Consider the following 16089-nt stretch of genomic DNA (forward strand, 5'->3'; position numbering starts at 1 on the left):
GTACAATTGTTAATGACTGCAAAGGATACAAGCAAAAATATTCACCTGACATTACACATAGGTCGGACCATCCATAAATTAGAATATAATGAAAATCCCACTGCCTCCGGTAAAAATTGTCCATTTATCTACTGAAGTGTAAGGGACAATTAGAGTTTCTGAATGAGGTATACATTAGCTAATTATACAGTCCTGATTCCCAGATAACTCTTGTGTAAGTTTTTGAACAACTTTTTAAAACACAGTAGCTGATTCATTAATCAATCAGGAGTACAATTCTACCACAATGAAATAAAACTCTCAGACATGTCAGGTATATAGCGCTCTGATACTTCATTGAAAAAGGCCATGCAGGGACTTGGAAGACATACTGAAAAAATGTTTAACAGAGACAAATCCAAGATAAATGTAACTTAATGAAAAAGAAAGAAAAAAAGAAAAAAAGAAAGCTCCGTAATTGCTTCAAGAAGAGAAATAGGGCAAAGCACAGATGATGCCACTTGACACTAAGAAGCAGACTCTGGGGTAATGGTCTTTTTAAATTTATATTACAGCACTACAGAGGCTCATATAATCTCCAAAGTTCTCCAGCACACAAATATTCTGTACGAAAGGAGCACAGATAGTCTCTTATAATAAGACTAAACTCCAGGCAGAAAAAGGATAGGAGAGAAAAACGTGAGGAAGCAACAGAGTCCTGGGGACACAAACTGTTGTCTCAACATGCAGACCAGAGCTCTCTGCTCTCCAGATCATCTTCTCACAGCTTCTCTCCCTCTGGGACACTGGGCTTCATGTTTTTTCTTATTAACTATCACATTCCCAGCATCCCACAGTTTGTCTTCCAGTGTATTTTTCTCCCTTTTCAGTAAAGGGGTGTTGAACACATAACACATAAACCAATATTATTTTGATTGAATCATCTATCTTTCAGACTGAAATGTAAGTGAAGAATTACTTCTGCAGATGCCAGAGAGCAGGAATAGAGATGTCTGACTTGAGAAACACCAGCTTATTTTAAAGGGTGCTTATCTACTTTTTAACTCCAGAAAGGAGGTTCATTCTATACTCATTTACCTTGGTACGATTAAGGGATATACTTAATTTGCTTAACATATCTATGATTTAGTTATATTATTGTATCAGCATGTATCTAAGAGAGAAAAAAATAGCAAAAGCAAATCAAAATATTACAAAGTTTAACACAATGGAAGATATTTAAAGTAGTATTAAACTGGAAGATATTTAAAGTAGCCTTTAATAATGAAACCTATTGCTTTCTATAATTCTTCACTTCAAATGAAAAAATCCAGTTTCTAAGTTGTTGGCAACAACAATGAACCATGAAATTTCCAGAAAATGACTAACGTTGAAGGTTGAAATGTTGAAATATTTTAATATTCCACAGATCAGAGGAATAAGTAATACAAGCAGTAAGGGTGAATGGATTAGGAAGAGTCTGTTTGTAAGAAAAGGCGTTGGACTTAGACTTGACATACTCTTGGCTCAACTATCAGCTTTGAACCAGTCAGTCAAGCCTATCCCACACTTCCATTCCCCATCCATCTCTTGAATAGCACACTTCTACCTCACATGCATGTTCCAGGGGAAAACTCTGATAATTAAGCAATTCTCCAATCTCAAGAGGATAAGGAACACATCCTAGAAACAATGAGGAAATTTCAGCTTTACTTCCCATTTGAAAGCACTGATTTGTCACAACAAGACACAATAGCATTTCTGCTTTATTAGAAAAGGTTTTTCAGACCTCAGATTTTTCTAAAGATCCATCTCATCTGTACTAACCAATTCCTTGATTAGTACTTTGCCTGCGATGTGGGAGACCTCCATCCATGTGATTCAACCGTAAAGCAAATTTAAAGTGTGCTTTCCCACATCTTTATTGAGGAGTTAAGGCATGTTCTTTCTTGTTTATCCAAGGTCTTCATCTTCTTGTTGAAGGACAGGAAAAATGTTTTCTGTACAGCTCCTGTGACACACAAGTATTGAGGTGGAGAGAAGAGCTGTTCTGCAGGAATAGCGTTATGTTCTCCATCTATCTGGCAGTACAGATAAGAACTTGATGAATACAGTGCCACTTAACAGAATTTCTTGTGATGAAGGATAGCCAACTAGTAGCTGGATAATATTCATTATTTGTACTTCACACCTAAAATGAAATAATTTCAGAACAGCCCAGCGTGCTGTACAGTGCTCCTTACTGCACCGATATGAAAGAACAGAAACAACTTGAAACATTGGAATGGCAAACGAGGACAAATTCCCCTCACAGCAGTTTCCACAAAGCCGAGAAACAACCCGTATGTATCACTGTGTTTCCTCTAAGGGCTGCAGCAACACCAATTGTCTCCTATTCCTGACAGCATGTTCAAGGCTATTTCTCCTCTGGTTTTCATGAGGCTTCCTGTGGTCACGCTCCAAGACAAAGGTGTCCACGCTCCAAGCTGGTCAGCCAGTAAGGCTCATCTCAAAACAGGATTTCTGTACAAGAGTATTTCTCCTTTTCCTCTCATTGGTCAGATCCATTGAAGACTGCTGTCTGCAACTAGGACTAGGAGAAAAGAAAATTTCAGGTCAGATTAAATATCTCATCCATATAGATGGAGGTCCCATTTCAGACAAGAGGTGCCTCAGAAAATCCTGCAAGAAACCTCACAGTAGATGGTCATCTTAAAGTCTGAACTATAAGAAAGGCTCTTATGAGTCTGAAGAAATTAAAGGACCTGAAGCGAGATTCTGCATATTCCTTCTAAATACTTTTTAAGTATTTGCCATTACAAGTCCAGATATGCAGGCATATCAGTGTCCCATTATGAAGCTCTCAGACACAAAATCTTTTTTAATAACCATGCCATGTGTTTCAGGTGTGGCAAACTTTTCCAGCTCTGATGAGTTATGCTCCATATTTACACCCAAGATCACAAGTGGATGACAAACATTTTTCTCCCCCTGTTATGCAATGATGAACATTTACATGTGATCTGTTCCTCCAAGTTGAGCAACAGCATCATCCCAAATTCTTAGCCACATGCATTCATGGCTTTTGTATCTAGTTTTGCTCAGCGAGATCACTTAATACTTTTAGCTAATGTTGTTGAGTCACAGGACTATCGATATATCCATCTTTTGTTTCCAGAATATTATACTGGCGGTGATTCAAGCAGAATTGAAACTTTCCAACCGAGAAAGCAGAAAAGTTGTAGAACAAGACTTCATACTCTGTGTGGATATTAGAAAGACACCTTGATTTATCTTAATAAGTAACATTATCCATAATACTTGTTCTCCATTAAATAGTGCTTGGTGCCTGAGTCACAGGAAAGAAAATATTCATGTTCACCTGCACAGAGTTCCTCACTTCCCCAGTACCAAGACTGAGCGTAAAATCATCTATACCTCAATTTGTATTTTTGAGAAAGCATACTTATCTCTGAGAGAAAGGAAAGTAAGGCTAAGAAAGTTTTTATAAAATACTACATAAACACTGGGTTTACTTTTTTTTTTTTACTGCATCTTTTAAAGCAAAGATCTGTTCCAAAATATGCATAATTCCTCACACATCTTAAGATGTACCTATCTAGATGGGTTTGTTTCTCTAATAAAGCTTTCTTTTAGTGTCTCAGTTTGGAAACTCTTACCTACCAAAAGTATTTGAGGGAAGAGAACGGGTTGCTATGCAGCCAACCCCCCCCCCCAAAAAAAACATATTATAACATGAAGCAGAACTTGTATTTATGTTGTTTCAAGTTGTAGAGAACTATTTTCCATAAAATATTCCTGATTTTATTAACACCAGACAGGAATGGTACAACACTCTAATTGACTAGAGGGCTGGATAGACGGACTTAAAGTTAAGGGGAAAAAAAAATTCAGATTTTCAGCCTTCACACTCTTGGTCTTCAGAAATAAGGTCAATATGCAAAAAAGGAAACAAGAGCTTTGTTATTGAAAGGAACATGCTAACTCTACAGCTATATTTTGACAAAATGATTGCTGAGAGGATAGACATTACAAATAGAAATAACTGTAAAAGCAAGAAGAATGGTTAAATTCTAGACACAGGGCATAAAGAAAAGAAAACACATACTAAATAAGAACAGATTTTATGGAAAAGATATTACTCCTCTCTGACAAGCAAGATAAACTGCATATGCATATGCGTATGCACATACGTTTCAGGCAGTCACTTAAAAACTTAAAATTGGATCCTCAGATAACTCCTCAATAAAGATGTGTGAAAGCAAGCTTTAAATTTGCTTCATGATTAAGTCACGTGGACAGAGGTCTCCCATGCACTTTGCTCCCAGGTGAAGAACTAGTCAAGGAATCGGTTAGTACAGATGAGATGGGTTAGCCCAGATGAGATGAGAAAATCCGCGCTTGGTCCGAGAAACCCTTTCTAACGAAAGCTCTGTCAGAAACGCAGCCACTTGTGCACCAGTTGACCCTAAGCCCACCAGGAAATGCTAATAGCAGAAAGGAGATACAGTTCCCTTATTCCCTCCGTTTTTTTTCTCCTCGTAAGCCAAGTACATTTGGACATGCTCTTACTAGAAGAAACTCTGCAGCCGTCAGGATAGAAACAAGATTGATTAATGAATAGACTGGAGAAAAGCAGGGAAAGAACTTTGTTTTTTAAAGTCCAGACTGAACTGACAGTTTCTTTTTGTGGAGAGTTGGAGCACCACAGCTAATTGTTTTGAGATAGCTAGAGGGCATTTCCTTGTATAAATACAGTGCAAAGTTATTAAGCCTTGGTAACAGAAGAAACCTAACAGCAGCCAAAGTTTTTCCAGCAGAGGTAGGAAATACTAACTCAATGATGTCATCACATCAATTCCTTCAACATTTTGTAGGGAGCTCTTGAAACATAGTTGTTTCCTCCAGGTTTAAACATTTTATTTTTATGAATTGCCCTGATATTTAAAATTTAAGAAATTCAGGCTATCATGAGTACACAGCTTTGGTCTGCACCATTTGGTATTGGCTGGGCTCTGAGTGGTTTCCATCATGAACAGACATTGAGCTGGAGACAGAATCACCCTCTGGCAATCCAGAGCAGCCCTGGGGCCACACAGAGTCATATTTTTGTGAAGACGACAAATAGATCATTTGTGTTGCACTTCTTATTCTGTTCATTACTCAGTAACTTTAAAGTATCTCTATTTTATAGATGAGAAAAATAATATACATTCTTTTTCTAAACAGCTTTGATATCTATGGATAAAAAGATAAGAATAAGGTGCTATTTTATACTTTGTAACAACATCAGTAGGTTATGTGGTGGTGACCATTAAAACCTACAGACTGCCACTTCTAGTATTTAGTAGCTTAATACCTGCAACATACCTCCAGGATACCTGTATGTTTATCTGCAAGCACTTGTCTTAGATAAATATTAAACCATGTAAGATAAGTGGATTGCTCCATTTCCTCTATTTACAAATGAGCACGTGCATAAGATGGCATAAAATTCAGAAGTAAGCTGCTAAGAGGGGATGAAAAAAAAAGTTACCTTTGCTAGACCACACTTCCTCTTTGATGAAAGGCAGTTCATCCTTAAGGCTTCTCTTGTCTGTAGATTAAAAAAAAAAGATTAAATGGAACAGTCTCTCAAAGTGTATAAAATCATCAAATAATCAAGGATAGGTGTTGAAGTGACCCGAGTACCTTTCTATCCAGAAGTGTCCCAAACAACAGGATGAAGAAACCCTAGAAAATTGCAAAAGAATTAACAAAAACAGCATAAACACATGATATTTCTTAAATGCTTCTAGATTGTTGTTTCCCTATGGAGAGATGAAATAATATTTTTGTCAATGTAATAAATCTCATCACCTATGACTTAGGTAATTGCAATGTTCAAAATGAGCTTATACACCCCAGGTCACATAGACTCTCCTGGAACGTCAAGAATGAATATATAATCCATGTTTAATCTCATTACGAACAGGACTGATGGGTTACATACCAGAATTTTTTCAACCCACTTAATAGCAGTATTAGCCAAGAAGATCTAAGAAAATCTGGACATACAGTGGTATGTCAGGTAACATTGACTTTTACATTAAAGAGTTAAATGAAATTATCTTCAATGGTAAGTGAGAATCTTCTGTATATTTTTGCAGTTAATGGACATTAACCATGGTATTTTGTTTTCAGTATAACCAAACATTCTAATTCTTCCTTTGATTTTACACCTACTGGTTCGTTTTCACTACCCATCTGCATCTACTGTGTCAATGCAGGATGTCTGGTGCGCCTACCATGTAAAATAGTTAAGCTGAAAGGAAAGCTTAGAGCCAGTTTTTCATGCATGCTGCATGTTGCCAACCCCTCTTAGATGGGCTACCTTTTCCCAAGCTCAGCAAAGGTACAGCACGCACTATTATATATGTTTACCTGGAAGGCATTAAGTAGTGCAAATGTAACATGGAACGCGAGAGAGCTTTTATCAACAGTCGTCGCTAATCCAAACCCCCAGGTGAGGCCTAAAACAGGCGTCAGGAGGGCAACGTTTTTGCTGATTCGGATCATGTTGCTCAAATCTCGTGACCTGCAACCTTCTCCGACAGAGGACCTTCCTGTCTTCACCACAACCACCAACACCACCATCAGATTCACAGCAACAATACTCAGAGCAGGTACAAGGAAGGCCAACAGGGCTTTGGTCTCATACCAATTGAGCCAGCAGGCTTCAGCCCTTAAATACCCATTCCTTGGTTCAGTAACAGCAACAGTGAGGACAGATATGACTAAAGGACATCCATATCCAATAGAGAATGCTGTAGCTATGAACACAGATCTTGTTATCTTAAAAAAAACTAATAACAATCCATAGAGAATAAGGAGGCCCAGGCTAAACATCCAAAAAAACAAGGCAAGATAGAAAAAGTGAAGAAAAAAAGTGGCAGCTACACACAGCTGGTAGTTTCGGGCTGTATCATGCACAATAGCTGCTAAAATGAACAGAATGTCAGCAATGAGAAGCGATGTAGCTATGTTCACTAAACAAAAATGGCGCATGTAAGTTATTTCAGTTTTTGTAACGTGATGCCAGACAACAATCTCAATGGTAAGGCACAGAGCCAAGCTGAAAATTGAGAGGCCTAACCCCACACACGTAATGTAATCCAGCACTGCACTTCGTAACTTGGCGGGTGACATAAGAATGGAGAAGGATTTGAACGTCTGGTGGTGATACTTGCAGAAGCAAACAACACTGCTGACGTCATCTGACTTAATCTGGCACGCTCTGTCATCCCATCTCCTTTCAGCAGAGTGCCACCCAACACACTGAGCTTTGACACTTTCCAGTTTATTGATCTTTTCAAAGGTAAGCAAAATATGCTGAAGTTCTTCTGGCAGAGCCACTGATAAAACCATTCCATTCACAAAAACAGGGTCCAAATGGCTGGTTTCTATAATGGCCCCAAGAGTTGGAAATGCGATGCTGATGGCTTTGGAAGTTTTAGATAGCTTCAGAAGTTCTTCTTCTGGAATGAACACATGACCAGTGATATTGTCTGAGTTGAACTCCATAGAAAAATCAAAGCTTTTCCCTGCAGTATTTTTATGTATGCTGTAGCCTTTTGTAGAAATAAATTGTTCCTGTACACTTTCTGACCCATTTGTTAGAAGAAGTTTTCCAGCAAATAAGTTCACCGAGTCCAGTAATACTGAACTAGCATTCCTATCCCTTACAAAGGCCCAGCTGGAAACGATGGAGCTATTGAGAACATGGTTTGCTATTCTGCTGTAACTCTGAAACAGACAAGAAAAAATAAGTCATTTTCAATGTTAAATGAAACAAGTTGTACTAATTCAGTGGCAGAGTCTCCAGAAAGGCTCATTTAATTTAAAGAGCATTTTTTTTCAAAGGGGTGTGTTCCCTTTACAGTAAGCACAGGTTCCCATGACCTATGCCAGCCACACCCAAACATCTCATTGAGGTGAGTCACTGCCAGAATTTTCCTTCCCTCTTCACATCATGCTCAAAAGACGCTTAGTATAAATAGTATAAAGCAAAAGTCAGGACACTTAAATTCTATTTCATAGTCTGACCCATTTGGCAACTCTGCTCATTTCCCCCTCCCTACATTTCTTCCCCCACCTCTCTGCTTTCTGAGCTCACCAGGGAGGGATTTCTGTTTTCATCACACAACACATGACAACATAGGTGTGGTACTACTTCAACATCTCCAAGGCTGCCTTCTCTACAATGTTATACTTTAAAAATAAATTCTTCCCTGTACTGGTCTCCCATGTTTACAGCAGCTGGTGCAACCTTTTATTTTTAAAGAAAGCAAATTCCAACTCTAGCTGAAGCTGAGGATTTCCACCATACATGAGTAGGTCAGATTTTCTGACTACAAAAAATGGCCCTCTTTGGAAACTATTTCCAGGTCATCTCTCTGTAACTTGCAGTCAGCACTTCATTGGATAATGTCTATAAGAAAGAAACACTGTATGGATGCTCTGTCAAGCTTGGAAACATCCTCTTGAAGCCCATAAAAGGAAATACCTGCATTTTTCCCCTACTGACTTTCCCTGATAACTCCCGGGAGATCTGCTTTAGCAAGTCCACTATATCAGCAATATTTCCTGGAATAGCTGGTGAAGACAAGATATCTGGAATAATGCATGAAAAATCAGCTTGGCAGTTCTCATTCCCATGGTCATCAGCACCAGAATATTTTGCTCCATCTCCAGGCTTCATTGGGCTTCCTTTCCCCACAAAAGGGAGGTGTCCTCCAGCAAAACTAACGTGTTCTTCAGGGTTCAGAAAGGGTCCATGTTCAGAGATTCTCTGGAGGGAGGAAAATAAATTGAGAGAATTAACAAACAGAATGAGATTATGGGGCTACCGCTACAACGCTGGGGTGTGCAATGAATGTGCTGGAAGGCCTGAAACCCAAGATCAAGAGCTATTTATCAACTACAAAGAATGCCTTGCCTGCACAACACACATGAAGGAAGGTGTAACAAGAACTAATGTGTTATCCTTGAAATGACCTCAAAAAAGTTCTTTATTTTACAGGGAATTTACCACAAATCATCTAATTATTACACACATTTGTCTTGCTGGTTTCTCAGGTTCACCCAAGTATATCATCATCTTGGCTTACAAACGCAAAGGACTTTAGCCAAAGTGAATAAGGCAACTTCATTTCTGAATTGTTTCCACACAGGAATCTCCCAGGTACCAACTCATTTACCATCACTTCATTTAAGATGAAGTCAAAGCATGTTACCACGGTGACAAGTATCCTAGGATCCCATCTTTTTCCCTTTGCTCAAGATTTAAAGGATATGTGGGTGAAAGGGCCTTTGCAAGAAGTTATGACCATTGCTGAAGTAGATGCATAGCAGTTACATCACCTGAAAAAGTGACTGAATATCCAGATTCGCACAAGCATCTGTGAACATTTGCCACTTTTTGTCTTTGCAGACAAAGCTCGTCTCCCCATGGAAGGAAGGAGAACAAGGCTGAACACAAACATCTCTGTTATCTTTGCAGGGAATGAGGCTTACACACCCATCTGGAAAATAAATCAAGCAGGTATTGTTCTAAGGTATATGACAGAATACCATGGTCCATAGGGGTGAGTATCAACCACAGATAACACTTCAAAAAAAATAAGACACTGAACTACTCACTGTACCTTGTTGATTACCAGTCTTTGATTCTTTACTGAGAACCTGAAAAATAAGGAAAAGTAGAATGCGTACACTGAATGTTAAAAATGAAGAAAAAGAAAAAAAGAGGACTTCTTGGCACAAACTAGGAAAGCAATTTCAAGGGGAACTAGTGGACTGAATAGCACATGCCACCATAGCAGCAAAGTCAAAAAGCCTGTATTAGGCTTAAGCTCTCAAGTATTCTTATGTTGATGCATAAGGATTTGTTTGTGTCTTTTGCCAGAAGATAAAACTACAGTGGTATAGAATATCAACAGTTGCTTTGCTCCTCTTTTGACTGGAAAACAACTCACTGGGCTGGGGGTACCGTGCTACTGCAGGCAGGGCCAGTTGCTGGGAGGGTATATAGGACAGCCAGATTCCTTCTAGGGTGGCTGATCGGACCTGGCTTTCACTGCTTGATCAAATGATTTATCATCCACCACCAGGCAGGCTGAGGATTGACTCTTGCCAGTCAAACCATGTTAGTCTGCAATAAAGCTTAGTTATATGATGCCTTTGAAGCCACATTGTTATTGCTTGGTAGTGTAGGCTGAATTTCTAACACTCCAAGAGTTAGGTCGGTTGGTGTGCTTGGAAGTATTTTCTCCTCAGTCCCTGCTGTCCTCCCAGACTTCTTGATCTGCCCAATCCTCTCCCTGCAAGCAGGGTTTTTCCACCCTGAAAGCCCACTTTTACCAGCAGGACTGTCCAAGCCATTGCAACACCTAGCCCTTAGTGAGAGAGACAATTCTGAATAAACCAGGGTGAGTCAGTGCTTTCTCTTCTCCCACCAGATTAAGCGTTGCAGACTTCTGTGCCAGACAGCAGAGCACCCGCCGGTGCTTTGTGGTTTGCAGGGTTCGGCGTCCCGGCTTCGTTTGCTGACTCACCCCGGCAGCGCCGCGCGACTCGGCCAGGAGGGACCGCACAGCCCAAAGGACCAGGCACTGGACTAGCCTCCGAGCCATTGCCGCGCACCTACTGCTTTCCTCCTGGAAGACAGACGCGTTAAACAAGATGACACCTCTGTTGGCACTTTTGACCAGAATCCAGTCGCTAGTAAGACAGCAGCTAAACCCGTCCCAAAGACTGTCCTTACCGGGCTCACAGGGTGGTTTTCAGACATTTAACACGTATTAGTTTCTTACTGACAAATACAAATGAGTTGTGAGCCTTTCCTTAAATAAGTTTGGTCAACACTGGAAGCTGCCACACTAACAGTTTACTGTAAACTGTGACGTGAAGAGCTTATTAAAACACTTCAGCCCGTGGGCCCCTTTGGAAGTGATTTAACGGGGCCTTTTCTGCGCAGCGTCCAACTCCGTGGCTCCCCTCAGGCAGTCACCGATGCGAACTGCCGCGCGGGATAGCCGGAAAGCTCGGGCCCTCGAGGCTCGGATATCAAATTAAAACGATCGCGTGCGGACACGGCCGCCAGCAGGTGCCACCTGGACGCTGCCGAAGGAAGGCCCTTTCCGCTCGCCGCGGCCAGCTTTGATCCAGCGCAACCCAAATCATGCGGAGGTTGCAGGCAGCCGCGCTGCCGCCTGCTGACCTGCGGGAACGCCCAGCCTTTCCCATCCCCGTGATTACATCCACGAAACCAGGATCAGACCGAAGTCGCGCGTCATTTGCCCTGCAGGAGAATTCAGGCCTCTGCCTCCCCCAGCATTTCTTACGGTTCTTGGTAAAAGCTTATTACCCTGAGACGCAGCTTGTTACAGGCATACAAGCTTGGGGGGGGGAGATAATCCAGGAAAGGAAACGAGGAAAAGTAATGTGTTGCATAAAATCTGATTATTAGCAGATGCCATACATGTCCACAGTCAGCTACAAGGGCAAAAGCGACAGCTGCTGCAGATTTGACAGAGAGGAGACACTGACCTTTAATCACGGGATGTTTTAGCAGATTAAGCCATGATCTAAAAAAATAAAATACATAAGATGTGTGAGCTAAAATACTAAAGCAGGAGACAAATGCAAGATAACAAAGGAGGATAACAGCTGGATTTCGGGAGGTACACACACAACAAGGCTACTCATATCAGGGTTTTAATAGGAGCCACTCACATTTCTTCAAGGTAAGTATCGATTAGCACAGAGGATGTTCAAATAGGAGTCCTGCATTGATGGAACACAGAGGTATTCTTGTATTCAGGATATTCCAAATTCTAACCCTCTGATGGCATCAAAGGGCAAGACACACAGCTGCTAATTTTAGTAAAAAGGCTTCCTGATTTTAAAGCTAGTGACCATCAGCTCTTCTAAGGAAATAAAATTGATAATGATAAGAGAACTAGAAGAGTACAAGATGTAGCCAGGAAATACCTACAGATTTCAGGTAAGAACTGTACTGACTTCTCTTCTGATTTAAATTTTAAATATTTAAATATTTATCGCTTATTCTCAGCCCTAATTCTATTTCACACCTGGGAATCCTTGAGTTCATTGTGTTTCATCATTAGTAATACATATTCATTTTATATTTAATCACTGATGTAACTCCACCCAGGGCTGTTATCTTTAAGCAAGGTAAAAATCTGGGATAGGTCCAGGTACATAAGACCTATTTAGATAATGACCCATCTACCAGTGAAACATTAATCTGGTTTAGTTGCATTGCTTGACTCATCATGAAACTACCCAGAGTCTCACCACTGTAAGAACACACTGAAATAACCACTAGGCAGCAATACACACTTAAGGCAAAACAAGCAATGCAGCAGCAACTCAGTCACTTTAAGGAAAGAACACACATATATTGACATGAGCCCATGTGAACGTATACACACCTATTCCTCTCTCTCTCCCTGCCCCTCTTCCCCTTCCCCCCAAATTATGGTACTTCAGATGGAGCAGATAAACCATCTGATGCCATTAACAGAAACACACAGTGAGAAAACAGGGTATCAGACACAGTGATCTCCTGGTCCAACCTCAGGCACTGCATGTTTGTTTGAGAAAGGTCTGTAAGGAGCAGCTGAGTTCTTAATTCAAGGTGCCACAATTGGAAATTATAGCAAATTGACACATCCTTTGGGGAAATTGTCCTCTGGATGAAGGACAGCTTGCACCTCCATTCATCCATCTTTGCTGGGAATTATATTTGAAGGGCAGTGGCAGAAGTACTAGGTTATTATTTTTGCCTCCTTTTTAAAAAGCAGTAAAAATGTTATTCCTACTCTGCTCTCTTCCAGAGGTTTCTGCCCCATCAGGGCAGAGGCATGCAAGCAGCCGAGCTGCCAAAAACCTTTCATGTGGAAGGGACTTGCCACTCGGAGAATACTTCCATTCCCCCTGGTATCTCCTACCCAGCTCAGGAGGTTGTCACCAGCTGCTGATCCTCCTTCACCAACTAATTTAATTTAGCTATGGCATCCCAGGGAGGCAAAGGTCTCAAGAGGAGGAAGGGGAATGGGTAGCTGGGTGGGATAATGGTTAGGGGAGAGGAAAGAACCTCTTCTTAAAACAGTAAAAGGTGAACTGATCATTTATTTAAAAAGTAATTTATAAACTGGTTACTGTAACATAGCTTTAAATTCAAAGTCCTTATTCTGCTGACTTCTGTTGGTTTAAAATTGAAGTGCAATTGAATCCTAAAAATCATCCCTCCTCCCCTCAATCCTCAAGCACATTTTCTTGGCTCTCAACTTCTGAAAGGATGTACTGCAAGGCAGAGTGACCCAGAGTAATCACAGCAACTGGAGGACTCAGCCCAAGGAGCAACACCTGTGGAAATTACACCCTCAGATTGGCAGAGCCAAGGTCTCTCCATCACCTGGTGTTACAATTTTCCCCTCACGACTACCCTGGAAGACCAAATAGAGTGAAATTTATGGGAAAAGGTATCTTGCATGGAAATTACAAGTGCGTGCTGTGCAAAACAAAAAACTTCACATCGGGTTTGTCATATTCCACTACTTTATACAAATAAATGTTTCCCTGAAAACTTGCAGACTTGCAAGGGTGTATTTAACTTCATTATCGTTATTATTAAATCCTTTGTTACAGAAACTAGTTCATTACTTTTATGACTTGAATGGCTGTATGGTTAACTTAAAACCCAGACAGTTTAACAGTAAACAATTTAAGTGATAAAATTACAACGGTTTGTGATCTGCTACATAGTAAGTTAAAATTTTGTAGCAGGAGCCTTAAGAGTTCTCCACACTAGTATGGTCATTTCAGGATAGAAGTTAAAGCTCTTAATTATACAGAAGCTTGAGTGGTATTAGTTATATTTCTAAATGGCTCACATTTGGAACATGTGAATTTAAATAAAGCAAGTTTTGTGAGGAGAAAGTGATCTTTAGAATAATATTAGCTACAGGGAGTTTGGATTTTCTTAGAAGAGATGACACTGTGATTAGAGACCAATTACAAAACTACAAGCAAAAAGATCAGAGGATAATTAACATGTCTAATTATTTCCATAGATGTAGAAGGGAATATAAAAATAAGGAAATAAATGCAAAATAAATATAGTCCAATTAGATTTATTTTAGATTGCAAACAAACCAATTTCACAGTTTCCTTCAATTCCCATGCTGATCTTTTTCAAACAGTTCTGAAAAATGCAGTTTTGTTATGGTACTCACCGTTTCTAGAAGCCTGGGTTCTACCATAAGCAATATTAACACAGTCAGAGATCCCCAAGATACCACAGATGAGTGTCTAACCGTTCATCTGCTGCCATCTTTCTCCGGTCTCACTCTCATGGTCTCATCCAGTATTGGTTGTGCTGATTTATTTAGAGTTTTCCCAGAAGGAAACACCTTGGGCATCAGCCTGCTTTTTTCTTGTCTGACTGGATTAGCACTGAGGAATCTTCAGGTGACGATAAAGGTATTGCATAGTAAATTGACAAAACAAGTTGCAAACACACCTACAAGACTGCCAGACTGCCACCTTTGCCAGGCATGATTCATTTATGTGGACTCCTATGTGGTTTGTACCTCCTCCACTAGGAGAAAAGGTATTTCTGCTCTTCTGTATTTAAGAGATCATCTAGACTTTGGAGAAAAAAAAGAATTGTGATCAATGTTTGGTCAGGTTAATGCATTCACCTACATAAATCAAAAATGACACTACTGATGGTATCTTGTCCTCTATGCACCTAAACAGCTCAGCTAGCAAATTACAATCTTTTCCTTATGGGCTACATCCACAGAAAGGGGGCTAGAGCTTGCAGGTTGAACCATGTGCCACATTCAATGTTGTCTCTCTTGATATTGGCTCACAACCATTCTTAATTTTCTGAGGATTTCCGATAATCAGTAATTTGCAGCAAGTAGTTTATCATATCAAAAAAGCAATTCCTACTGTCCTTTCCACTCACAGGACCATATTAGAAGAATTCCGGTCACGCTAATTTTTTTCCACAATCCTACAATGTGTTTGTCATGAGCTTACAAGGTTTCTTGGACTGATGTTTTTTGTGCTACCATATCTTAAGTCAGTCCTCAGCCACAAGGTAGGTCTCCAGTTTTGGCCTAAAATTAGGTATTATTTACTGTTCATTTTTGATATAACCAGCCTTGCACCTGACATTGGTATCAAGTAGGAATTAAGTCAAGCACTATTAGATGCAGATAAGAGAACAGGGCTGGGGAGGGTAAATGACTTGCCCTTGATACAATACCAGGTAGAGATGAATAAAAAGGTGGCACCTTAGCACTCCTTTAAGTCAGAAGTAAAGGCCAAAGACCAGACCACGTCAAGGTAGGGACATCCGCTTCCAAAGACTTTTTTTAAGGCACCTGGAGGTGTGCCTCCACACATATTCAGAACCTTTGCTATGATGCCAAGAGTGAATACCACTCAATCCTCAAGCACCCTCTCAACCTAAGCAATGTTCCTTGAAGGACGCAAAGGCTGGCATACACTCAAACAGACACACACATGCTTCTCCTAGAAAGGAAGGAGTATAAACCTGAATTCTCTGGGGCTTAGTAGGCTACTCAAACCATGATTTCTCACAAACAAGTTGTCAGCTCCCATGAACGCAGCAGCATCAGTCTCATGCTTCACAAGTTTCTCAAGGCTGTTTGCATTTTTAAAGATGGGAGTTATATGCCTAAGCACCCAAAAGGGAGCGGTTTTGTCTTTTCAGCACTTGTGAAATCCAATTGCCCCAAGATGTACAAGCAGCTGCTTTGACAGGGCTCTGAGAAAGCAAACAGCCATCAGTCAGTAACTTCTTAGAGAACTTTAATAACAGTCAAAAGTAAGGTAGCTGTGAAAAACAGATTTTACCATTTCCCTTTGAAAGAGTTAAGAGACTTCCGTTAAAATATGACTTTAATGAATACAAGGTGTTTAAAAGTTCAACAAATACTTTGCTAAACAACTCAAAGTCAAACCCTGCAACACATCATCAGAAAT

The 16089-nt window shown here is 40.2% G+C and overlaps 1 protein-coding gene across 1 annotated transcript; it reads right to left on the bottom strand.

The window, feature by feature from the left end:
* Positions 1–1369: 1369 nt before the first annotated feature.
* Positions 1370–10673, bottom strand: ADGRF4 (adhesion G protein-coupled receptor F4). Its single transcript, XM_067294614.1, has 7 exons — positions 10596–10673; positions 9682–9723; positions 8546–8830; positions 6424–7785; positions 5692–5733; positions 5537–5596; positions 1370–2572 (listed from the first exon to the last, which is right to left on the bottom strand). The coding sequence occupies exons 1-7, from the start codon at positions 10671–10673 to the stop codon at positions 2567–2569; spliced, it is 1875 nt and encodes a 624-aa protein (XP_067150715.1). The 3' UTR covers positions 1370–2566.
* Positions 10674–16089: the final 5416 nt, after the last annotated feature.

This window comes from Apteryx mantelli, chromosome 3 (assembly GCF_036417845.1).
Source record: "Apteryx mantelli isolate bAptMan1 chromosome 3, bAptMan1.hap1, whole genome shotgun sequence".
Taxonomy (NCBI): domain Eukaryota; kingdom Metazoa; phylum Chordata; class Aves; order Apterygiformes; family Apterygidae; genus Apteryx; species Apteryx mantelli.